The sequence below is a fragment of the Trachymyrmex cornetzi genome, unplaced genomic scaffold, assembly GCF_001594075.2.
Source record: "Trachymyrmex cornetzi isolate Tcor2-1 unplaced genomic scaffold, Tcor1.1 scaffold237, whole genome shotgun sequence".
Lineage (NCBI taxonomy): Eukaryota > Metazoa > Arthropoda > Insecta > Hymenoptera > Formicidae > Trachymyrmex > Trachymyrmex cornetzi.
In genome coordinates this window covers 160,974-187,622 of record NW_017297029.1, presented here as the reverse complement: position 1 = coordinate 187,622, position 26,649 = coordinate 160,974, and the positions used below count along the sequence as shown (strand labels likewise).

General features: G+C 35.8%; 1 protein-coding gene across 1 annotated transcript in view; it reads right to left on the bottom strand.

Annotated features, from left to right (window-relative positions):
- The window catches only part of LOC108761061 (neurotrimin), a 78,781-nt gene extending 58,741 nt beyond the window's left edge, over nucleotides 1–20,040 (bottom strand). The window contains exon 1 of the mRNA XM_018507397.1: nucleotides 19,591–20,040. Coding sequence (XP_018362899.1) covers nucleotides 19,591–19,642 — 52 coding nt within the window. The 5' untranslated portion in view covers nucleotides 19,643–20,040. The remainder of the gene's footprint in view (nucleotides 1–19,590) is intronic.
- Nucleotides 20,041–26,649: the final 6,609 nt, after the last annotated feature.

The window sequence follows — 26,649 nt, the reverse complement described above, 5'->3', positions numbered from 1 at the left end:
GTATCTCTCTAATCGGCAATTCCCTTGAGAAACAAACCTTTTATAGGGCGACGCCAAATGCATTTACTTGTATTGGAAATGAATCGAATTTCCACAAACGGGAAAATGTAATTTATGCAAACGCGAATTGCTTGGTCATCGCAGACATACTGACCCAGTAGTATAGATCACGGAACCTTCTAATCAGTAATACCGACTAGACTACTGATCATCATTGTTGCATCAACGGGAAGTTTTTGTGGAAACCGGGAACTCGCTGCCGAGCATCGGGTGCTAATTAAAGACAGCAGACTGCGTCTCGATAATGAACCGCCAAATGACTTTCTAATTTCTTGAGAGTAATGAGTGTTCTTCAACGAGATTGCTTACACGCTTTGATAGATGCTCGAGATATTACGTATCGCAAATAGTTCAAAATGTTGTATACAATAACATAAATATTCATTATTATACTGACCCCGATAATAATTAAACAATTTTTTCACATGTAATAACATATAAAAAAGTTATTTTTTATTAATTATTCATTATATAATTTTATAATAGCCATAAATAAAATTACATTAAAAAATAGAAGTAGTTTTTAACATTCTTTGTTATGTCCTTTTTACTTAAACGATCGCCTACGGACGATATGAATTTGATACCATTTCGCTTAATTAATTCGGTACCGCGCAATCGATCTTTTGATGATCGATGAATTTATAGCAACTGAAGCAGTAACTACTCAATATGCATGTACAGAATGTCGTCCCAGAGGTATTACAAGGCCACCCAAGTGCAACGTTAATGTCAAGGTGGCCCTGAAAGGTGGACATGTACTAAATGCGAGAATAGTTCATAGCTTCGAACCCGATAATTTTTGCGCTGCGATAATTAACTTTGTCGACGCGCGAGCAGTCGATGACTTGGTGTAATCTAAAACAATTCTAATCGAATTCTATTTTAGCGCGAAGCCGATCTCTGTACCGTCCTTAATAGCTTATATAGCTACGCGCCATAAATATTACTTGTGTAGCTGGTTTCGCCAATGCCAGTTAACTTTAACCTCAACTTAATTGATTCTTAACAAAGTCTCTGTGTGGAACTAAAATTATCAAGAGAGAAGAAACTGTGATTAAAAAGAAACGACGACATGGCAAAATCTTAATCACGTGTTTATTTGTAATGGTTATAATTGAACGCTGTTAGCAAGTTTTTCTTTTTCGTGGATAAGCAATGAATCGGATTTCCTGTAAAATATATATTCTGTACTTCTAATTAAGTTATATTCGCTAGATTGCATTACGAAAATAACGTAACGATATAACGAGCATCGTTTGCTCGCCATCGCAAGATGATTTTAACCGTATTAGGTTGTGTCTATTTATTATACTCATCTATATCAGTCTCTCACACACATATACGTGTAGACGATTGTAACGAGCCCGAAGCGCTGAAGACATCTCGATTAATTATAATTGCTTTTCCCTCATCGATCTTCACCTTACACGATAATGTCCCTCGATTTCTCTTAACGGAGCTAGACATAATGAGTAATTGTTTTCAGTATATATCCAATCCCAGGATTGTCAAAACAATATACGTACGCTATAATATCTGCGCGATACGCTGAGTCTATTCGTAGGAGTTCTCTATCTACTGCTGTGTGATTTAATAGATTTTACATATATTGGTGCTAGCGCTAGTTCTCTCGCATTATTACCGTCAAAAGCCTTTATTACGAGATCGTTGTGGCTGTTCCGCGAATAATACAACTCTGCGGTGATGGGAGTACATTATGGCACGTATACGATAACAAGACGATTCAGACTCATGTCGTTAAACTCTGAATGAATCTGCTATATTTGTGAGCTGCACGTACTAATATACCGACTTTGAAAAGGCGAACACTTTTGACGCTTCAAATATAAACACCAATGGGGTTTTGAATATATATTCTGACCCTCCGTAATTATCTTGATAAAATATGTCTCGAAAAAAGAGTAGATATAATCGATACCGAAATGCTGTAGATTAAAATGTTTTATGAGCAGATGTTGTTTAACCTGACAATAGTCACCTTATTTTTTTACGTAAACGTCACCTAGAGTATTTTATACTCCAATTAAAATCATTATTATTAATAACATATTGTACATTATTGTTTTCAGATTTACACATCTATAAGAACATTATAAAAATGGATTTAATCATAATTCGCAAATAAAAAAAAAAGTAGAAACCAAATAAATATTAAACGGAATAAATATGTTAAGTAGATTATTATGATAGTATTTATGAAAAAGCAAGATTTTAATATAACGTTTTTCACAACAAGTTCTTGATGGAATGACATATTTAAAGCTTCTTATTAAAAAAAGAAAGAAAATATATTAATTGATATACATGCAAAACAATATTTTACAACAATTGAAATTTTCTCATCGCTGAGGAATAAAAATATCTCGGGTAACTATTATCCGGTTAAGGTATACATTAAAATTAATATAACATTTCTTGGCTGTTAGAATGTTGAAAATTTTAGCGAAATAAAAATTTGAAGTTTGATACTAATAAATTTTATATTTCGAACGTAATTAAAGGATTCAAATATTCCAAATCTTTTTTACTTTATTTTATTATTATTGATGTTGCAGTTATTTGATATCTTTCATTCAACACGAGAAATCTGAAATCCCCGCTATTACTTCGTCCACATCAATTCATCTCATTGTTACGACACCGCCAGTATATTTTTAGGTACTCGTAAAGCGCGAATCACTTAAACAGGGATTCGCTTGTGCTTTATCTCTCAGACGGGCGATCCGTGGATATTCTCCGACAAATATAAAAACACGCTGGTTGTGGTACATCGCGCGTATGTTAATTATCGCGTATTACTACATACCCTGATAACGACTCGCACAATCTCGTGTCGTTAAACCCTCAATGAATCGAGCGCATTCAGGGAAACTAGGCTGCGTTCGTGCTCGACATCGCGAACTTCCGAATGAGTGTCGAACCTTGCTTTATCGGCCGCGACTTGACCTCCACACAATCATTTGCTCGAATGTATCAAACGTAGCGTATATCGGAAATGACTTGACAATACATCAGTGCGAATTTAATTGGTTATCCTTATAGGTGACCTACTTTTGTTACGTGCAGTTATTCTCTTAAACTTTACATAAGTATAGGATTTACGTAAGTATATGAATAAATATTCAGCTATTAAAGAATACTGCATTAATTACATGGATTCCGATGAAACGAATTAATTTTCACATATGGTACAATTTATAATGTGGTGAACAAAAGATGTCATAGACACACAAGGCTCAATAATATAGTATAGCGTTTGAGCTATGTCAGATGTGTAAAACTTGTAATTACAGACCATTAATACACCATAATTAAAAAATTATTCATTATTAAGCTTTGTCTATAAAATTTTTTATTCACCACATTATGAACTACATTATATGTGAAAATTAATTCACTAGAATCCAATTTTCCATCTGATTAGGAGCGAGGTGCGAGGTCCTTTATATATTGTTAAGTCCGGATCTACAATGGGTATTTTAAGCCATAATTAAGAAATTGACCAATTACAGTCGAATGCGAGGAGAATAATTGATTCTGATTCGTCCATTCCTTATGGCTTAAGGCTTAAAAATTTATTGTAGATCCGGGCTAAGAGAAAATATGCATGTGTTTCAAGATGAAAAAGTTCGTATAAGGTTCTCAGCTCTGATAATAATATTTGCTAAAATGTTAAATATTTCGCGATTAACGCAACGAAGATTTCGATTTTGCGGAGTTACAATCGAAATATAAATCGCAATCGATTTTCTAACATCGAAACACGCGTCACGTTCGTTCGAAAGGAGTCGTTTCGACAACACCGTTAACGCTATCTGATGCCGCGTGTGTCGACATAAACTTACAAACATTACCCCATAAAATCCGGAACGAGTTTGTTCGCATCGGACAAACAATTTTGCGATATCACTGATATGTTCACAGATCTCTTACAACGGAGCGTATTGCATGTATTAATCATGGATCAATAATCTTACTGCTTTGAGTCGATTCGTGAATAACGCAAATATTACAGCGTACAGAGGGAAATTGATTCAAATTGTAGCGTGCTCGGTACAACAGCTCGTTTATTAGGAATTTCTGATGCAGCAATCACGGGATGGAAAGTGAAACGTCAATAATTGGCGGTGATTCGTTGCGCTTTGCGAGAATCGCCATCGAGAATACGACTTCTCGAAAGCCTTCACGGGTCATCGTGATTCAACCTCACGTCTTTAAATCTTCAATGAATCCGTTACGTTCGGAGAAGTTTACGAACGAGCGTCATGCATGTAAAAAGAACTTCCTCCTTCGATTCTAGCGAGTTCGACTTGAAGTGTTAATTGAAGGTGTTTAATGCGTTATCTCTAATCACTTGCCAATCAATCAAAAACTTGAGGAAATTAATTCTAATATCGCGAAAATAAACTCTATTTAAAAAAAAAGATCTAATCTCTCTCTTTCTCTTTTAATTTTAAATTAGAAATTATATATATACTTTTATTTCATATTAATTTTAAATTTAATTTCGTACAACCTGAAATTAAATTTTTTTTGCCTTTAAGATTAATTTCCTCAACGTTTCAGAGAAATAACTGCAACGCTACATTCCTCGATTTTATCGTAATGAATATTCCAATAAACATCTCGTCGCGCGTGAGTAAACAGTTCGCAGGTAATATCGCTAGTTACGAAATCCACGAGTTGGTATGTTATTAAACTTGGATCTAATTCGTCACGCTCAGAGAAATTCCGGAGCATCTTGACGCGAATCGTAGACGATGCGGAAGCTCAGGATCGAGTCTCAGCTGCTTACGCTCAGCGCGCTCGGTGTAATTAGAACGAAAATGCGGGATTTGAATGCTCGATGAGGCTCGAAGAATAGCGAGGGGGAGAGAAGAGAGAGGGGAGGGAGAGAGAGGTGTGTCATTAGTAGTCTGACGAGTTCGCTGGTGAGTGGCATTCCGTCCTCTAGCCGTGGAACAGCGACGTGCCCTCTTCCACTTGGTCGTCTTTTCTTCTCCCCCATTCCCTCCGCTTCGTTTCCAGCTTTTACGTGCCACGAATCGGGGTCCCACGAGCGTGGCCTATTCTCCACGCGACGCGCGACGCGCGACGTGTACAACAAACGCTCGTAACGATTGTCCCGCTGAGACGCGAAGCGTATAATTATAATATGCCGTCGCCTCGAGGCGGGCGCGATCGTTGACAACCAACTCGATGGTCCATTCTCGTCGAATGTGTACAGATCCAACATCTTGAACACGTTAAAGCCAACCCTCATTAGTTATTGGGGAGCGAGCTGCTTAAATCTCTGTCACGGGGAAAAAGATAAATTGATACTTGAAAATTTTTTTCTAGGCATAAACACAAAATTTTGTACATATTTTTATAACTAATAATTCGTGTTAAGTGCATGAATTTTTAATTTAGGCCCGTTTTCACAATATATGATCACCAAAAGATCTATCAATAAAATTCATTCATGCATTTTTTAATAACTTTCAATTTTTAGGTAATTATATATTATAAAAACAGGCCTTACTAATAGACTCTTTGTGTATCTATTTTTCGAATATTTTTATGTTTTCTTTCATTCAGTAAAAAATTACTACATTTAATATGGAGTTTTATATTATTATTACATGTTGCTAGAATATTATTGTCAAAGACCCCGAGGAATTCAAGTAATTAAACTTTGCGCTATTTTATTATATTTAATCAACAATGAGTAATGATTATTATGGTATTAATGCATAAGTCAGTTTATCAAAAATATACCATTTGTTTGTCGTTGCATCATATCTTCTCTGATCGCATTATTAAGATTAATAACATTTACGTCTAAGTGCAGGCATATTAAATTGCATTCGTACATAATAATAATTACTTATAATATTTTGTTTAAATATAACTATATTTCTCTAATATTATTCCATTTCAAAATATACATCACGAGTATCTTTTATTTAAACATCATTTTATCTCCAAACATTTTTTTTTAATCTTGAGCGAGAGGAAATTTGAAGTTTCTAATTAAAACTTCTCATGTCAGACGTAACTGATATAGAAATCAATAAGCTGTCGTTTTGTTTTGCGAAACGGTGCAATTTTGACGTTAGATTAAATCGTGATTTTATTCCTGTCAGAGATCTTCGCGCTTCCGTTCTTTCATTCGTACGAGATTGCGTTGCGACGCGAGTAAAAAAATTAGATGCACGACGCGGCGCCTCTCGCAGCACCGGAAACGGGCGACCGGATGATCGATTATCGAATCATTCCATTGCGCTATCACGAAGTAAAGGTTTCGGCTGTTCGACTGGTAACGGTACCATGCCGCTATTCACGGAACATTGCGTGGGTTGCGTGCTCATTATCGAACGGATCGTTATCCAAAGGTTCATATAATTTCGGAGGGATATAATTTATCGGATCATCGCACTACCGAATCCCTTAACAGAAGAGAAAAGATATATGATTCACGAGAAATTCCCAAAAGTTCAGAAATCGAGATGTCCTCGAGAATTTCTCGCACGAGCGCGAACACATGTAACAAGGATCGGATTACCGAAAACTAACACGCGTAATTGTATATTGCTCTGCTGAAAATATCTTCCGCCTCGCGAGGAAATCGCGTAACTAGTATTTTGGGATCTCAAATGTAACTCGTATACTATAAATAAATTTTTTAGACCTAATCGCGCATGTGGGTAATCGAACGTAATTTACAACTGTTTAATAGTATATAAATCTAACACGAAATTAACATTCCTGTATTTCATACGATAATCCTCAAGTGTTTCACACATGAAATATATAAAGAGAGTATTCGCTCAAGATGCTCGTGCGAGCTAAAAAGCGCGTAGGAAGAGAGACCAGGAGAGCGCTTGTCGATCAAGGGATGATGATTTCGACACGTCGAATTTCCGTCTCGTAGAAAGCAAAACAGACCAGACCGCAGACGAAGTATTCTCTATATTGAATGCGGTGAGCGGAAAGCGTACCGAAATAAAACCTGCATCACTCTTTCGCATTAGCCGTTCGTTAGCCAATCCCTATTTATAAGATATTATGTTCGGCGAAGCGCACACATATGTGTCTCCAATGCCTTGGAAGAAGGATAGAAATAAAGGAGGAAGAGGACGAGAAAGAGATCGTCACGCACATATGCCTAACACGCGTAAAACCCGCGCACGTCGATGCTTTAACGCGCGATGGTTTAACGCGGCACGCACATCGACGGCGTGTTACGCGACTAAAAATACCCTCGAAAGCATCTAGATAAGTCTTTGGGTCTCGAAGACCCGAAGCGGGTTGGATCTGGTGGGCGGTTTATTAATGGACTCGAATCGACCAGAAATCAAAATTATTGTGGGCGTGTACGATGCTCGGAACCCATCCGAACGAACCCACCAGAACGTAGCCGAGTCGGAAGTCTCGGATGGCTGTACGTAACTGAAAAATATAGGTCCTCTTTTCCGAGGATTCCTATACGTTTGTGAGGAAGCTGATTTCAGACTATCTGTCTATGTTTATCTAATTTAATAATAAGTAAATAAGTCTCGGCTCATTTACTATAACTCCTGCAATCGCCAGGAAGCAATTACTTTCAAACACAGTCATTAAACTATTCTCACACAGTTTCTATGCCACACACAGCGTTGTTGTTATCTGGTTTCCGTGTTACCCGTACACGTCCCGATTTCGATAATCTTTCCGACAGTGATACATTTTCTTTAGCGATTACAATATTTTTGCGGAAACATAAATTGACCATATCGGGGAGAAAAGCTGAATTATAAAGTGGAACATAAAATATATGATACAAAATAGAATTAGAAATAGGATATAGGAATGTAGACGTTAAAAATAGAAAAAAAATCAGATTTCTATGACATACTTTGGCTTGTTGTTTGATAAACCTCGATAGCCTCGTCGCATGAGGCAAACATTTTGTTGTCGCGCTTATCAGCTCATAGAAGCGAGCTGTATGAAACGTCTCGTAACCGCGGAATGTCGGAGGCGAGCTGCAAACACTTCTCGTTTGTCACGATGAATCTTTATTAGATGCTTACTCGAAGACGATTGATCTCGTTTAACATTCGTATAATTTCCCGTATGGCCTTGGTTCCTCTTTCAAATAAACCGAATGCTAATAAATTCAACGCCGGGAAGATCTTTCAGCGGATCCGACCTATTAAAATTCCCGGACGACAGCTGGTCGAAAAGCTGATGGTTTCTCAAGTCTCAGCCACGTTTAAAATCGTGCACAAAATGTTCGCACGATCACAGCTAACACGATGTTTGTTTCACATTATTGCAAAGCAAGCCTGCCAGCCTACCTACCTATTGCAAATATATCCGTAATCGTATGCTTATGAGTCATAGACCAAGAAATAATTTATTGCTTCAATTAGGCTCAAGTATGCAGATAAATCGGCCTTTTTCTACATTCATTAATTTCTACAAAGCCACATGCCGTTGAACTGAAAGGGCAGATAATTTTCCAGACGCATTCGTCGAGCGACTTGGCTCGGTTAAGAAAATATGAACAAGTTGTGCATAAGTAAGAGGCATCTGAAAAGATCTCGGTAAATAAATTTATTCTCTTTCTCTAGCGAGTGAATTGCGCAAACCGCGGAAATGCTCGCTTCTCCTCGCGCTGTTTTGTCGATCGAACAGTGAAACGCTGCATGCTGCTTGCATAAAGTCACGACTGTTTTATTTTTTACTCTTCTCTCTCCTTCTCTGCGCGGGAGATAGAGACAAAATATCTAGGAAGAAAAGATATTTACACGACTGCCGCCACATCGAGGCCGAGGCTTGACATCTCTCACTCGCAGCTGTGCAAATCGCTACCGTAGGAATGCGCATGTAAATGAGACGTATCACGAGAAACAACAGTAAAAGGATGAAGCAAGGAACGTTCTGCCCTCTCACCGTGATTATTTCACGCGATTTCGTTTTCTCGGATCACGCCGGCCGGCAAGAAATCACGGGCCACATGAACGAGCGGGCTCGGCCTAAATACGAAACGAGGACACCGGAATCGTGTCTCCCTCGGTTTTGCTCGGAATAAATGCGAGTCGACCACGAACGTGTTGGACGTCTTGTTTCGATTCTGAAATTCGTATATTCGGTAGTATGAGAGTATATGGAATGCGACAGCGTGAAACAAATATTACCAACCAACAGATCGTCCTAATCACTCCAACCGTCTCTAAAATGTTTATTTATTATATTTAGCACATTTTTTAAATTTTATAAAAATATTAAATAACAAAAATGTTGTTGTAGCTATATCTAGAATATAATTAAATTTTTGTAGACGTTGCCATATCCGAGATTCGAGTATTCGAGGAAGAACTTATTGGCTTGGAGAAATAATATTTTCCACCAATTACTTTAATCTCGGTTCAACTTACTCTTCATATTTTTCTAATTTTGAAAATTAGAAAAAAATAAAGAGTAAGCTAAACCGTGATTAAAGTTAATCGTCGAAATCGGACATAAATATCTCGAGTCTTACCATTCGCGAACACGCCGAGACAATTTTCTCGCAAATTGTTCGACACTTATCGCAAAATTAGTTTATATAAAAAAACGCTGAATGCAAAGATCAAAACACTCAGCGAGTATTGATGGCGCTAAACAACGCAAAACTTATAAATATTTCATAGAGTGACGATTACGTAATGCAACGAAAGGTTTAATAATAACGCGCTATCGCGATGCGTTTGTGCCGAGAAGTCAAAGGCGACGTCGCAGAAAAATTATGTCTCAAAAGTGTTTCAACACAAATTGTCCTTCGTAACGAACTTCCTCATCTCTATTTGTTTTCGGCCAGTGATCACGGGATTAATCGCGGATTAATTACGCGCTAATTTTACCAGTAAACATCAGCATGCTTGAAAACTCGCCAGATACTCGTACGCTTCTCGCGCGATAATGATTATGTAAATATGTTGGTTTTATCGCGCTCCCACTCTGGCGAGAGGAAAAAATGCCAAGTGCCTTGTATTCGAGTCATCGAGGAACGAGGGATTGGACACAATGATATAAAATGCTCGTTATGCAACGCGAAAGAAGCGATTTCGCTTGAGCAACTGCAATTCGAAGAGCGATAATCGCATTCCTTGAATTTTCCGTTACCGAGTCCGAGTTGAGCAAGCAGCGTGCACGAAATGTTATTATCGCGCACACCTGGGCTGTTGGCATTGCAACGAATACTTGGATTATTAATTAACGTGCCGTTTCGCTCTAAGCGAGAACTTAAGTTGACGTTTTGAAAGCGAACCTATTCGCGCGCGCGACTATCATTAATTTTTCTTATGCTCAGAGTTGTCATTTCCACGTCTCTTTTTTATAGGTGATCATACATCGGTGACGTAACTCGCTGGAGGCGATTGTAATGAAAAATGAAGATTCTATCTACAAAATTCTCGTGTTTTTCTTTAAAGTGAAGAAGCAGATTCATCAATGAATGTATTGCTATCCATAAATTTGTAAATGAGGATTGATTATACGAGTACAGCAAGATCATCAAAGAAATGGGATTTATTTGATATTTCTCTTCGCATAAATACATCACAGGGATACGAGAAATTTATGGCACAGTTATACGGTGCGAGATAGAATCCACAAACCCGAAGTTAAAGGCCAGCTGTCTTGTTGACTGGACTAACTTATGGACGGTAACGGTCCGGCTGACTCTCAAGTATCGCATTTCTACACGAGTGACCGATTCAGATATATGGCGATTAATGTGCGTCTCTCTAGGGAAACTCCGGAAAAGCGGAAAAGAGAAGGATAATTAAGGTGCACGCAGACAGAAACGTTTTTTCTCATGTGGGCTGACCTCCCGTACAGTGACTCCCCCCTTCTCTCGGTCCTATCAAGCTCAATTACTTAATTAACGGGCTAAACCCGCTAAACTCGCGTGCATATGACGTAATCTTTGATATATTCGTACGCGACGTCCGTCGACACGTGCATTCTCGTGAAGAAAAGCACGCGCGAGGCGCACCCATTCGAAAAGACTACAAATATTTATAAATATAACGAGCTGTGTGTGCATCAAGCGTGAAGTATGAATTATCACATCCAATAATTATTTCGCCAATAATTAGATAAAAATACCACAAGTTTTATGCATACTTATCTCTTAAAATAGAATTTCTTCGCCAAATATAATGTACACGTATTACGCAAACAAATGATCGCTAAATTTCTAAAAACTTCATTCACACGACGAAGTTTAGTTAAATCAAACTGTTAGTAAATGTCAAGGAGACGTATTATTAAAATTTTATCGCTGTGATGTGGAAATAATGCATCATAAGATTTTAAAAGATAGACGCTTTCTCAATACGCTATCGGAAGATAGCTAACAAGATCGTACAGATACACATGTGTATACATATAGATATATGTAGAATGAAAGGATAGATTGATGACAATGCGTGCCAAGAATGGAGTCACGCTGTTCGACAAATTCTCTCGCATTCATAGGCGTCGACAAGTTACACAGAACTTAACCATACCATTGCCTCGTCGTTGCTATTGGTGGAGCTCATTTATGTTGACCCTTAAATTTCTCCACGGATCAGTGGCGCGGCGGAAGAAGAGTAACGAGTGATTCAAGGAGAAACGACGAAGATCCTTGTAGCTATCTGGTTGCACAACTGTTCGATACGCGACGCGTGTTTTATCTCGTGCAACCGGCTTTTCCTCTTTTCTTCGCAGTTCAGCATTTCAAAAAACAAGCTCCATTGCGAAAGGGAGAACCGTTATTGCCCGTAACCTTCGACACGCATAAATGAATGATTTACGAATTAGATTTACGAACACAAATGTACTTTTTGAAACGTAAGAATTGGACTTGGAATTAGATTCCTATTTTTTTCAATTCACATATTAAATGTTATAGGACCGTATATGTGAAAAACACAACCTACAGAAATCAATGCCTTAAACGATCTGACTGGATCTTAACCATGCTTGTATGACTTTGTGTGATTTTGTATACTATACGTATGTACTTAGTCCTTTTTTAAAATGATTTCCCAATTTTCAATTTTTTTCAATCATCGAAGTCCAAGCAAAATTAAATTTGCAAAATAATGTGTTATTTAGCTATCTCTTTAATTATCGGAAATTTTTTTCCAATATAAAATAAAATAATATAATTTACAGGGTTGGCAAATGTTACTTTTCAGTTACTTTGTCGTTGTTTTCTATAGTAAACAATTTGATGACAATGTTGCAATTTTTTATGACGGTAACGCTAACAAATAAACACTAAAGGTGCGCTAAGGTTAGAAAAGTCACTTTGAAAAGTAATTTGTCATCATTACGCGTTACTTACTTAAAAAAGTAATAAATAATGATTAACGCGTAACGCTACTCGTTACAGCGTAAGTAAAAAAATAACGCGTTACAAATTAATGGAAAAAGCAGGCTTGGGTAAGTTAATGTTTTTTTTAAACACTAAATTCAGTTAAAGTTAATGGCTTATAAAATTAATAAAATCAAGTTAAAAGTTGAAGAAATAAAGAATTAACTTAATAAAAGTTGAGTTAAGATTGAATTAATTTAAGTTTAACAAAAAGTTAATTTTAAAAAAAAATTATTTTTTGAGATCAAAATTTCCTAATTTTTCTTAAAATGAGATTACTTTAAATAACACTTACAAATATAGATTATTAGGTAATTTAATTTTATAGTCACATGTAAGTTACATATATATAATAAGAGTGACACTATATAAGGCGTTTTAGTCAAAATCTTGTGAGAGAGAAGAGTATATGTTTGCGTTATGTCTCTTTCTTTAACCTGTATCTAATTTTCTTTCACTTCTGAAATGACTGCCCATGCATGTTTACGACTACATCGACTAGATATTTGTTACAAAAAATATACGTAAAAATTTAAAAAAATGGGTGGATATATGCATACTGTTCTATAACAATTCTTTATCTAAGGCTCACTTCATATTTATGTCGCTGAAATATAATGGTTATGATACCTAAAATTAGTGTGAAAATTAGATTTAAATATAAGCGGGAATTGACAAAACCTAGTGAGTCAATAAAAACTGCCGTATGGTGTAGCTCTTATTATAGATCTCTCATCATAAAATCATTGAACTTTTTCTAAATGAATTCTCTAATGTTTGATTTTAAAAGAAAAAAGATATTAGCATTAACCCTTACCGTACCATCTACAATTTGGTGCCTCATTCATATCGTCAAGGGTCACTTTTCTCTTCGTTTTTTTCACCTCTTTAAAATAATTCAAAAAAATCTCTAAAAATTCACTAACATATTTTCAACTTTCTAGAATAAATATTGACTCTTTATTTTGGAAAATAATAAAATGTAGTATAATTTATAATTACCGAAAGACTCAAAGAAACTTGCACGAACAGGAAATTGCTCGATCACTAATTACCCATATTGGTACGGTAAGGGTTAAGAGAGATAGAAAAATTTTTAATTAAAAAAAAATTAATAAATTAAAGTTTAAAAGCAACTAAATTAAGTTAAAAATCAATGCATTTAAAATTAACTAAGTTAAGTTAAAAGTTATTAACTTTTTAACTTTTTTTTTAACTTTTAACGTTTTAACTAGTTACTACCCAACCCTGGGAAAAAGGAGTTATTTTTTTCAATAACGAATGACTTTTTCAACTCGTTACAAGTAACGATTGATTTTTATAACTTTGATGTTACCATTACTGTTGTAAAAAATTCATAATGTCATTACCGAATCGTTATTATAACAAAATAATGATCAACAAAGTAACGCGTTACTGCCAACACCGATAATTTATTATATTTCGTGAATATTTTTAATCTATCATGCTGACGATCGAACGTATCGCCAGTTTGGCCTAGGTCTTTGCCCCACAAAACTAATGTAGGTCGCACGTAATGATAAACCGGACGAGTGGCTAAATTTCGCAGAGCTACGACTGCAACCACGAACATAATTCGCGGTCAATAATGTCCGTGATCAGAACCGACTGCGCCCAAATTATCACCCTGCCAAGTGCGTTGTCTCATATGTCACCATTATCGAATCACCAATTCAAATTCAAAACAAACCTCGTCGACATGATCGCGTCGCGACGCTTTATCGTCGTTCTCTTTCACTTATTATCAGTTCCGTATCACCCGTGCATTGAACTCAGATCTTATCATCCTCTTGGTGCTGCAATAATATATACGGTCCTGTGTTAGATCTTCTGTTATGAAGGTATCGATTTCTAATCAATCGGTCTATAAAATTCTCAAAGATTCTGTCGCCATAAAAAAATTATTTTGACTTCCTTCAAATGATTTATAAAAACACGGTTTTATATATAATAATAGAGAACGCCAATAACCGGTCAAAGTTAGATGAATACAATATATATTCTCAATTTAAATTTAATTATCTCAGATGTGACTATGCGCCGAAACATTGATCGGAAACGTTAATAATATAAATATAATATAAGGCGCCAAAACATTCCTATATATGAAATAATCCCCCTCAAATTAATCCGGTAATGAACTTATTGCGAAAAATATTATCCTGGCTGAGGTAATATTTTTTGCAATAAGTTCTTTACCGAATTAATTTAAGGGGGATTATTTCATATGTAGGAATGTCCAAATTCGGCGCCTTATCATATTTATATTATTAACGTCTCAGATCGATGGTGTTTAATGTCCGAACGTTTCGGCGCACAGTCACATCTGACATAATTAAATTTAAATGAAGAATATGTATTGTATTCGTAACATTTAACTTTGACCGATTATTGGTGTTCTCTATCATATATAACGATTATATATATTATAGGCTATAAAAATAGATGCGGTTAATTTTGTCTAATTGGAGTAATTGCGATAATATTATATTGTGATATCATATAACATTCTTTTAAATTAAATTAATTAACTATTTCTCAGTCTGTAACAAGGAATTAAAAACACTTTAAATTGTTATAATTTTAGTGTTATTGAATAAATGGACAACTACAATCGCTGAACAATTTTACTGTTATTTTGATTTAATTACTATAAATTAAACAATTAAAAATATAAATACACCGTGGTTTCAATAAAAACAAAACAATTCTTTGTCTGAAAGGCATATACCACGAACATCAGATAACAGTGGCGATTATTTCAAATCCTTTATTAAATACATGGAATCAAAAATACTGCAGAAGATGGTCCGATTGGGACCGAAACGTTTATTTTTTATTCCATGTATTTAATAAAGGATTTGAAATAATCGCCACTGTTATCTGGTGTTCGTGGTATATGCTTTTCAGACAAAGAACTATAAATTAAATTTTGTTACCGCCATTCAGTTATCCTATTATATAATTAATTCAATTCGTAATTAATTCAATTAAGCCTATATTTCGTATTTTCTTGGAAGAAAAGATTTCGAAATAAAAACATCTTCAATAACAATGGAATTAAAAAAACGAATAGTAGTCCATCAAGGCTGACCTATTTTTCCTGTTTCTTCGTGCTAGCACGTTCAAGGATTAATGACGAAGGAAGACGTATTCCCGTTATTTCCTAATCCCTAATTCGTCTACTACTAGTTCGGACAGGCTCTTCACGATCGCAGTCACGCATAAAACGAGTCGGCGATCTGTGGCGGTGGTCCGTCTGTCGGGATAAGAAAGAAAGGAAGCCGCTCCTATTATTATAAAAAGGAATAAAAACAGAGCAGATTATCGGATGCACGTCGGAGGCTGTGAGGAGCATTCCTGCGAAGAGCGGATGAGCAGTTACCAGAAAGTTGTGAATGTCGAACTTTTCGTTATCGTCGAGCGACCATCGGCCGAACAGCTTCGACCATCTGCTTTCTTGAGCCCTCTCCTACCTGGAACACGCGTTCACCTGGCCGGCCTCCCCCCCGTGTATACCTCATCGCTGCCTCCACCCAATCAGTCGGTCTCGTTCATTTTATTTTCGGGCCATTCAGCCATCGCCACCGGTTCTTCGATGAGCCACGCACCTTCGCGGAGTACCCCTCACGTGGAGAAGTCTCAATGGAATTCTCCTCGGCAAACGCGCTTTTTTGCCAGACTTCCCTTTTGCCAGACGACCACTGCGAGAATCTTCGTTTCCCCTCGCCCGTTGTGATCCCTAAGTACGTCCTTTCGATTTTTAATGGCGAATTACGTAATCGGTGCACGATGGGGCCGGAAAAGAGGCATGAGCAAAACGCCGCTCGATCATTGTGCGGAAATGAATATTATATATTTTAAGAAAACCCTTAGCTCCCCAAATTATATATTATTACGTTGCTGATCCCGGATCTTTTTTTGAGCTTTATTCACAAGAAAGTATACTTACGAATAATAAATAAAAAATTTTTTATACTGATTCAATAATAAAAATTATTTTCTACGTGATCTCTCAATCGTTACTTAGTTCAAGGTTAACGACATTAATCGTTCCGAGACAAAAAAGGAATTTTTCAAAAATCTGCTCAAAAAGAGAAGTAAATGTTAATAATTTTTTCTCTGTTTTAGTTGCAATTTAGTAGAACTAGTGTAATCAATACTGTTCAGCGACTTGACGATCAATTCAAGTGACGCGACCGACTCGCCCCGGCGCGACTGCGATGTTTTCCGGTGCGTAGGTACACCAGGAAGCGTAATTAAGCTTTTTTTTAATGCGTAATTGCTTCTTCCGCGGCAGCGATCACGACGTGCTCGCCGATTAGTCGTACAATAGTGGCTATTGTTGTTAGCAACCATTCATACAGAAGATGTTAAGGCACCTTTTTCATTCCACATTCGCTTTAAATCTACATTGATATCTGAATACTTACAGGATGCGATTTTTCATTTCGAGGCGCCCAAAAAAAGTTTAGACATATGTTTCGACGCTAGTTACCGTGATCGATAAAATAACATTCATATATTATATATCGCAAAACAAACCGGTCCTAACATTCCTATATTTCACTATTATTTAAAAAATATTTTTTAAGTCATTATCAATTAAAAAAACGAAATAAACCTTCTATGTGTATAGATCAACGTAGATTGAAAGTACGATAACATGTAAGATATTTTAATTGGAAAAGCAAACGTTTGGACTTATATCCTTCTACATACGTATTATGGAATCGTTCAGACTGGATTTCGATCGGAGTTGTTCAATTATTTAATAATAATGAAAAGAGCTCTCAATAAACAATATTAATATAAAACTCAGGCAAATAAGAGCTAGAACGCAATTATTATTTGTGTCTGATTATACAAAATTTTTTTCTTCTTTAATTCATTTAAGTCAAAAACAAAAATTCGATGTTTCGATTGTATTTTTGCAACCATCTTCAGGCTAAAATATATTCTTAAAATCCGCAATTAATATAAAAATGTGTATCTAATTATTCTTAATAAAACAGAAAAATGCAAGTACAATTTCTCAAAACCTCGAGTGGTTTCTCATTAGAATGTGAGAACAGCTCTTCATACCCAATATCAAAATTGTTATATACTAAATGGCAAAATAAAATAATTATAAAAACACGTATTCTCTATTGTACAAAAAAAAACTAGTGTCAGAAATGATTCATATTAAATTACAAACAAACACATTTAATTTACAAACAGATACGGAATTCTTTCACCATGGATATACATTAATTTTCAGCCAATTTAATTAACAATTATGTTTTTGGAATGTATTATATGTGTAATGCAATGTTTGCTGGATTGTTTCTATTTGTATATATTTATTGTCTTTTTGACGGCACATTGATTTATATAGCTTTTATGTATTATTAATTGTGTTTCTGACGCTGACGTGAACACATGTCTAACGACTTTCCTGAGATACATGAATTTTAAAAGAAATTTTCATAACAGAATGAGAGAACCATTTCTGAAAACCGGTGAGTTGATTAATGTCAATTTTTTTTTGTATAGTAGAATACGTGTTTTAGTACGTAACAATTTGAATATGAAGTGCTGTTCTCACTTTCTAATGAGGAACCACTCGAGGTTTTGAGAAGTTGTACTTGCATTCTTCTATTTTACGAAGAATAATTAGATACACCTTTTTATATTGATTGCTGATTTTGATGGTTGCAAACAACCGAAACGTTGATTTGTTGTTTTTGACTTGCATAAATTAAAGAAGAAAAAAAACTTGTATAATCAGACACAAATAATAACTGTGTTCTAGCTCTTATTTGCTTGAGTTTTATATTAATATTGTTCAATTATTCTCCAGATTTCTATAAAGTCTTTTTTTTTAAGGGAAAATGGAATAATTCTGATCAGAATCCATTCTAAACAGTTCCATAGTACGTGCCTTACTCCTTTGAAAAAATGATTTCGCGTCGTACGAGTGAATTGTCACACATTAACGTGAACGCGATCTTTAAATAAGATCTCGCGAAGGATCGACAATGCACGCCAGCGCAATCTCGATGTTTGCCGGCGAGTAATGAGGCGCGAGCAAAGATCGATATTGACGTTCTCTCGCTATGTTGGAGTAATGATGGTCTGTTACCGCGATCTACTCCACGCTATCATCATAACGCAACGTGCGCCTTTAACGCGGTCTTCGTTACAGAAGCGATGCCTTTGAGGCGCGATAATAAATGGACAGTTTCGCAATGGGGAATGCTCTTAGCGCGCTACACGTTTTAAAGAGAGGTACGTAAAGTTATACGAACAGCAAGCGAGAATTCGCACGATTTATGACGGCAGGGTATACGTTTCCGTCGTAAATGATTTTGTATAATTCTTACGCTCGTTCTCCGTTTTATTTTACGCTCATTCTCACGGTGTATTTTTACCCAGGCAAATACGATAAAAATATAAATACAATAACCATCGCAGCGCACTATTTTCATCCTCATTTCTATTTCTTTCGTTTATCGTCGATGTGAATTATTTCATATTAAATTAATGGACGTTAAATATACGAATTGATCCTAATTGATATTCAATTAATTGACGTAAATTAATTGACATTATAGGAATCACGCAACCTGTATTTATCTGACCTTTAAATCTTAGCAAGAAATAAAATACGAGTCTGTCTTAGATTTTTACATAGAGAAAATATTCATAAAGCATAACGGCGCGAAAATAAAACGTTCAATTTTCCTCGCACACAATAAATATGCGAGGTGAATAACGAGCAGATAACAAATTCTTATCAGAAGCTCCGATAAATTTTGTTTCAAATGTCAAAGTCTCTGTTTAGAGAAGCGCGTTATCATAAAATAACAACGATCAGAAATAAGGTGCTCTCTTCTTTTTTTTGTTTTTAATAAAATAACTTACCCAAGTAAACAAAATTAGAAGTTTCGGAAACTTTCAGTTAACAATTTTACGACTGAGTCCGGGTGGCAAGCTGACGTTATTTGTGGTCGCTTTAATATAATTTTAACATCAACCTTGTTCCTTGGTTACGTTCGCGTTCATCGAGCGTCGATCGGACGATGCAGAGTTGGAGGCGTCAATATAGCGGAATCAAGACTCACCTTGCACGGCGAGAAGAAGCACCAGGAGGCCGAGTATTCGTGGCGGCAGCATTTTCCCTCGTTTCTCTCACACGTCCGTTCCTCTTCTTCTCTTTAAATCACTTGACAATCAACGGCACAAATGCGCAGGGCGCACCACTCTCCCCTCGAATCGAATGCCGCGAAGGTGAGAGAAATCTTCGCCGGCGTGGCCGGTCCTCTCGGATCCAGAGATCGCGCGATCGATCGATGATAATTCGCGCGCGGGGGAAGAATTTCGCGAGAGACGCGCGAATCGCGGATTCGCGGCGAAGATCGAACGCACCCGCGACGGTGTGTGTATCCGTCACTGTGCGTACCGTCCTCACGCTGTTGCACGGTAATCGAGCTGAAGCGAACCCCGAATAGAAACTGAGAAGCTCCGAACGAGCGAAGCGAACACGCGCGGTGTCAGCGGTGTGCGCGGTATCCAAAGAGCGACGGCGGAATCGCGCGGTGCGCGGAGCGGCTTTTTACGGGGACTGCGCATTCGGGCTGCGCAGTCGTCGCGCCGACTGTATGTGTGTGCCTATGTAATGCACTTGCTTTTACTGCAACACGTATGTGTGTGTGTAAGATTCGCCTCGCATGTGAGGTTTATTTAACTTTTTTTTTCAATTTATGGGTATCTACATCGAATTTTAAATAACGCTCCACCCAAATTTTTCTGTTAATTTAACGTAAGATGAATATGTTAGAAAGTAACACAAATATTATGTAAAAAATGAACACAAGAAGTGTAATGCTTTGACATACCTTAAAAACAACTTTTATATTAACTTGACACATTTATAATGTTAAATTTTATTGAAATTAGATGCTATTTTTACATTTTTAGTTTAGGCAATACATAGATTTATCAGATATTTACTATTACAAAAAGAAAATAACACAAAATATCTGTACTTGTTTACATATAAAATATGTAACTAGTAGTACAGAACATATTTCTCTTCAGTAAAATTAACATTTATAATAAATTAAATCAACACACACATTTTATTCATTTATACTTCAAATTTATGTTTTAAAACTACATTATTTTTATATTATTTGTTTACTTACCTATAAACTGTGTTATTTTAACCCTGAGAATGTTACATTTTGATTTAACATAAAATATTCAAATAACACGCAATCATATTATGTTAAATTAAAACTCGGATATGTTAAAAATTCAACACAATAATTTTAACAAGAATTTGTTTTAACATAACTACAAAATGTTTTTTTACTGTATAATAAAAATTTTTATATTTTTGTGTGGATTATTATGACGTCTCAGAAACGCTATTCTTCGAACAACAAAGTACAAATATAAGAAAATTGAAATGTACTTACCAACAAAGTTAATTACAAGTACATCATTGGTAAGTACATATATTTCAATTTGCGAATTATATCTTATCGCCTTATAAGTATCCGTTATTTGCACCCACAATCGAGAGGGTTATATTTTACTTATTTTTGATTTATTCTTGGAGTCATAAAATTTTTTATTTTAACAAAGTATACTTTTGCTTGTCCGATTTTATTTCGTTTTCACTTTTACATGTTTTGTGAGAGCCTTGTGAATCACTGTAAAAGATTAATACGAACCTTAAGTTTCTCCTGAAGACGAGACATGTACAAAAAACACTGTCGATATTTGTTACGTAAGATGTAACGTGCAAGTTTTAATTTTCAAGATATTAACTCAGAGATGGGAAACATTTATAAGATCCCATAATCACCGTATCTCTTATCTTCGCGCAAACACGCGACACGCATAATCTTAGATGATACGTGATAAAGCCAAATAGTCTTTTTACAAGATCTAGAATTCAGATTTGCAATTATGCCTTCTTATCGACTTCTTATCGATGTCACGTTCTACTTTACTTGTTTCCGCGTGTTCGCTTATACATATAAATGCACGGACGTTAAAATACACTTTTTCCGATTTTCTCGATATCGATCTAGGCGTGTTCTCTCTCTGCTGTGTTTCTCTTACTTTATATATATATATACAGTGAGTGCAGAAAGTATTCTTTTCTCGATATCGATCTAGGCGTGTTCTCTCTCTGCTGTGTTTCTCTTACTTTATATATATATACAGTGAGTGCAGAAAGTATTCGTACAAAGAAAATATTTTTTTTTAAAACTTTATTTTTAAAAAGTAAATATTATCCAGCGAGAAATGAGTCATCGAATTGATGTCGAATCAGTATAAATACGATGATTTCAACATCAATTTGACGTCGTTCGATGTTTAATTGACGATCATTTCTTGTTGGATAATTAACAATTTATTCATAAAGAATAAAATAGACTGTATATTTCTTAAAATTATATATACCAAAAAGATGTGTAACAATTATACAAAATATATTATCTGAAAAATAAGCGAAAATTAAAAATTGTACACTGAGAAAAAAATACTGTTGATTCAATTAAAGTCTATATTACGGGCTGTCACTAACATAAATGATTAATTCATGTATATTTTTATTAACATAAAGGCCTTGATTACTGAAATAATAATTTATGACAGCCCGTAATATAGACTTTAATTGAATTAACAGTATTTTTTTCTCAGTGTATTGTTTGAATGCTCAAAAAGTATTCGTGACGAGAAATTTAGCTTCTAAAATCAGGAATACATGCGAAGCTGGTTTGTTTATGTTAGAACAGAATATATTTATTGTATAAAATTGCTAATTAACGTTTATTTTCTACAAATAAGGCTTTTTTTATAACAAATTTCCTTGTATGAATACTTTTTGCTCTCACTGTACATAAATATCTTTTTCTTTACAGACTGTTCTTAGGTAAAATTGCGTTTCATCCAAGACGTTTAGCGATTACAAATAATTCTGGTAATAAAAACTTGGTGCGGTTTATTCAAATCTAGTCACGTATACCAGCTTTTCTAGACTTCATAACGTTATTTCTTTCGGTCTAATGTTAACGTGCGCCTGGATTCGAGGTAAATCCGTCACGGCCTCTCCAATTCCAAAGTTGGCTGCGAAAACATGAATGTAAGTAGGTGTAAAGTTTCTCGCGGGCGCAGCGCGCACGCTGCGACGCATATAAGTATGCGACGTAAACGCAACCGAACGCAACCGGCATGCCAACATTGCCAACAATCGCTTATGCTGCGTGCACACATATGGGATCCGATTTGCACGTGATGGATGTACCGCCTCTCGCGCGGTTTCCTCGTCAGTCGTCCTATCCATTCGCTCATCGTGTAAAACACGATGACGACGTTTAACGCTCGATTATTCCCGCTTTCTAAATAAAGTGGCCGATGCCACTTCAACATTGCACGAAGGACGTGTCCTTTCCCTCTCGAAGGTTCTATCCGACATTCCTCTCCTACGTTGCGATCCGATTAGTCGTACAAGGAGGAAACATGAATCATTGCCATGGGATTTCAACATAGAAGGAATGATTAGTCTGAAGATCTGTTAACAAGCAGATTGTAACGTTGTAATTACTGTGAAATCAAAAGTTGTTCATTAATTAATGAGGAGGATCTGCCGTTACAAATAAGCGTACGGTTTTTAAATTATAATTGTCTTCAATTTTCCAAGTTCTTTATTCTCCTTAGTAATTATTAACCTTCTTTTAAAAATTCTTTATTCTCCTTAGTAATTATTAACCTTCTTTTAAAAATTAATTTAAAAAGAAATAGAATTAATTTCTCTCTCAAGGACAAGCGAGCTTATAAAAATTAAGTTCCGCCTCATAAAATATTTAGGCATACTTCAATATTCAGAAATTTTTCTTAAATTTTTCTAAACTTTTCCTAAATTACCACAAGTTAAAATCGCGTCAAATAATTCTTCTTTTCATTTTTTAAATAAATACTTATAGTTGATACCAAAGATATAGAGAATAGACTGCGCGATCCGTGTGTGAAAATGGTCGATAGGGATGAAAGAGAGGGACCGTGGCAGACGGCCATTTCTATCTCTTTCCATTCAATGGTGTAATGGGAGAGAGAATGAGAGGGAGATTGGCCGTCTCCCACGGTCCCTCTCTCTCATTATTGTCGACCACATTTGATACCCTACTTAGATACGGATCGCGCAGTCCATTCTCTATGTGTCTTTGGTTAATATTTATTTATAGTAAATTTATTCATGATTTCTGTTTATATTACGAATAGAGTAAATGAATGAATATCGTGATAAAACGAGATATGTCATTATTTTAACTGTCTCGCGCTGGATATAAATAATATATGTATGCACGATCAATTATGTTAAATATACACGAGTCGTCATGACGGTGAAAAACTTTCTCTTTTTGGCCAGGACTACATTAACACGTTGTCACCGAACTGTACAAGCATGACTTATCAACGGCGTGACTAATCCACCACGAAAAAATAGTGATGTCATTCAGCGAAAAGATGCACATTCGGTCATGACGGTCAATCGACTAAACCTATTCTATGTAGAATTACTTGCAGATTGCCTTTGTTATTTTTACAACAAACGCCAAATTTCTCTTTATATGTTTTTTTTTTCGAGAAAGTCGCGCTCGGAACTTCACTTTTCTAAAAGTCACGAAGAATCGCTTTTCTATTGCCTTTCACCGAAAATAAATATGCTGTCAGGGGAAAGGTAGATATATACTCGGTATTTAACTGCACATGCGCTAATAAGACATGATTCACTCGCCGCAGATAAGCAATTGTATTAACGTAATCCTTACGCGGAGAGACACCTCGCGTGTAATATCACGCGGATAAAATTAACGCTTGACTCGATAACCTTCAATTCGCTTCCTGCATGATCTCAGCATGCAGCGCGCTCGAAAAAGAAATCAGTAGTCTATTACTAATTGTAATAAGTTTCCACCGAAGATTCGAATTGGGTCGAGTCGGGCGCTTTTACAGTGGAAATACCAAAAATTTTTAAGTTGAATCTTACCTTAAAATTTTATTTTCACTTATAAGCAGAGCTCACTCTAATTCGACTCTGACCCGATTCAAACTCTCGGTGAAAACTTATTGTATGTTATTGACAAACATTTATAATTTACGTGTCAACTTAAATTATTTCATAAATATGTACAGACAAAATTGCATTTAACATCGAGTGAAATGTTTGCTGGAACAATCGTCGAAGTGAAACTCAAGATTCGAAAATAGATTCGAATATAGAAAATAAGTAAATTAAGTAAGTCAAAAGACAAATGAAGAAATGCATCGGCGTTTCTCCATTTTCTCCTCTATTTTCGAGATTTTTATGAAAATGCATCAAGTTTTAAAAAGGGGATAATCGTGTTTAGCCGAGCATTGATTATATAAGCATGTTGAAAAATATTTAAAATTCGTGTCCGCCAGGTGAACGCGGTGCCATGCATTTCCGCTTTGTGCGTACGATAACAAACGAAGCCCTCGCAAGCAGTTATCGTCACTCGCATGAATAACAACGCAAACTGCGAGTGCCAGTGAATTTGCAAATATAGGAAGCATAAAAATTCATCGAAAGAGGCAAGCGTGTGTATCCAATTAATATTTATCGAATCGTGTGTCGCAACTATAAACCTGTCGTAATTATTGTGTAAGAGTATAAAAGATGGTATCGAACATGCAATACAAATATGTAATGTATAAAACTTTTTGGACTGCGTATTTATCAGATTTTGCCTCCTTCCTAGCGATAGCCAAATAAAGCACGATGGCTGAGGTTTAAGATAAATCGATTGGATTCTTTTCAAAGATAAAATATAAACGTGAGCATGCTAGCATATACGTGTGAACTTGTCTAATAATAATAATAAATACGCTTGTATGCGTGCGCACGTATACGTCCGCAATATTAATGAGTGTGCTAAGCTCAAATGACTATCCGGATCAGTCATCTCTGCGAAAAAAAATGTTTCTATTCGGGAAAAAAAAGAAAGAAACGTTGGGCGCTATCCTCCTCATCCATATAGAGCACATAATTTGCAACAATATCGCTGTAAAATCTCTGCAATATTGCTACAACATGCAATGTTGCTGCAATGTTGCAGCAGTGTTACTGCAACTTTTGTGCAACTTTATGCTGTAGGGGTAATTTGAAGTAGTGATATAATCTACTTATTGGTCAACAATAAAAAATCTGTTTTTTTATAGCTGAACTAGCATACTAGTATATTCACTTTTAAAACTTAAAGTGAAGTAGATATATGTTTAATAAAGATTAATGTTTAGTTAAAGAAAAAAAAATTTTAGTGCAGTATATAATACAGAAATAAAAAAATCTCCAAAGTATACAGTCATTTTACAAAACTAATTTGAAATTTAAAAAGGAACATGTCGTGCCATCTAGCCGAGATCAAAGAGAAATCTGAGGGAGGACATGAGAGACGGTTCAAAACCTGTAACTGCAAATAGAATCCTAGGCTGCGATCAATTTGGACGTTCACGCGCTTTAAGCACTTGTAATCATCATTTTGTCTTTATCGTTTATTAGACGTAAAATGAGAATAGAAGTAGTGAAAAGCGCTGAAAGCATCCAAATAGACAGCAGCCCTAGATTTGTAAGAGAAGCGCGACTGACGTTACGGGGATGCTGGAGTCTTCTTTTTTACCGATAAAGCAAGCGTTTATGTTCCTTGCGCGGTTCTTCGAATTAGAGTTGCACAGAATAAAAATTCCTTCTCCACGATTGAAATATCCGTGCTAATGTACCTGCTCCTGGTGTATTTTGTGTCCAAAACTGGGAAAAATAATAAATTACAGATTCCTGTATCCATGTGCTATCAGCTCACCAAACATTTACTTGGTGAAAAAATTATATGCACGTTATTATATGCTCGAAATTAGGGCAGGAGCATGTAGAATAAATAGACGATTACAGTCGTATCTTTAGAATTAAGTTTTGACGCCTAAATAAAAAGATTAGCGCAAGGAATGAAATTGCGTGTCTAGCGCGTGAGAAATCGACGATATATGACTGTTTAGTGAAACATGAAACCGAGCAGTATTTTAGTTGATCTCTTTCTAAGAGATGGCGTTGCAATATGTTAGATAAGGACAGATGAATGCGTTTGAGT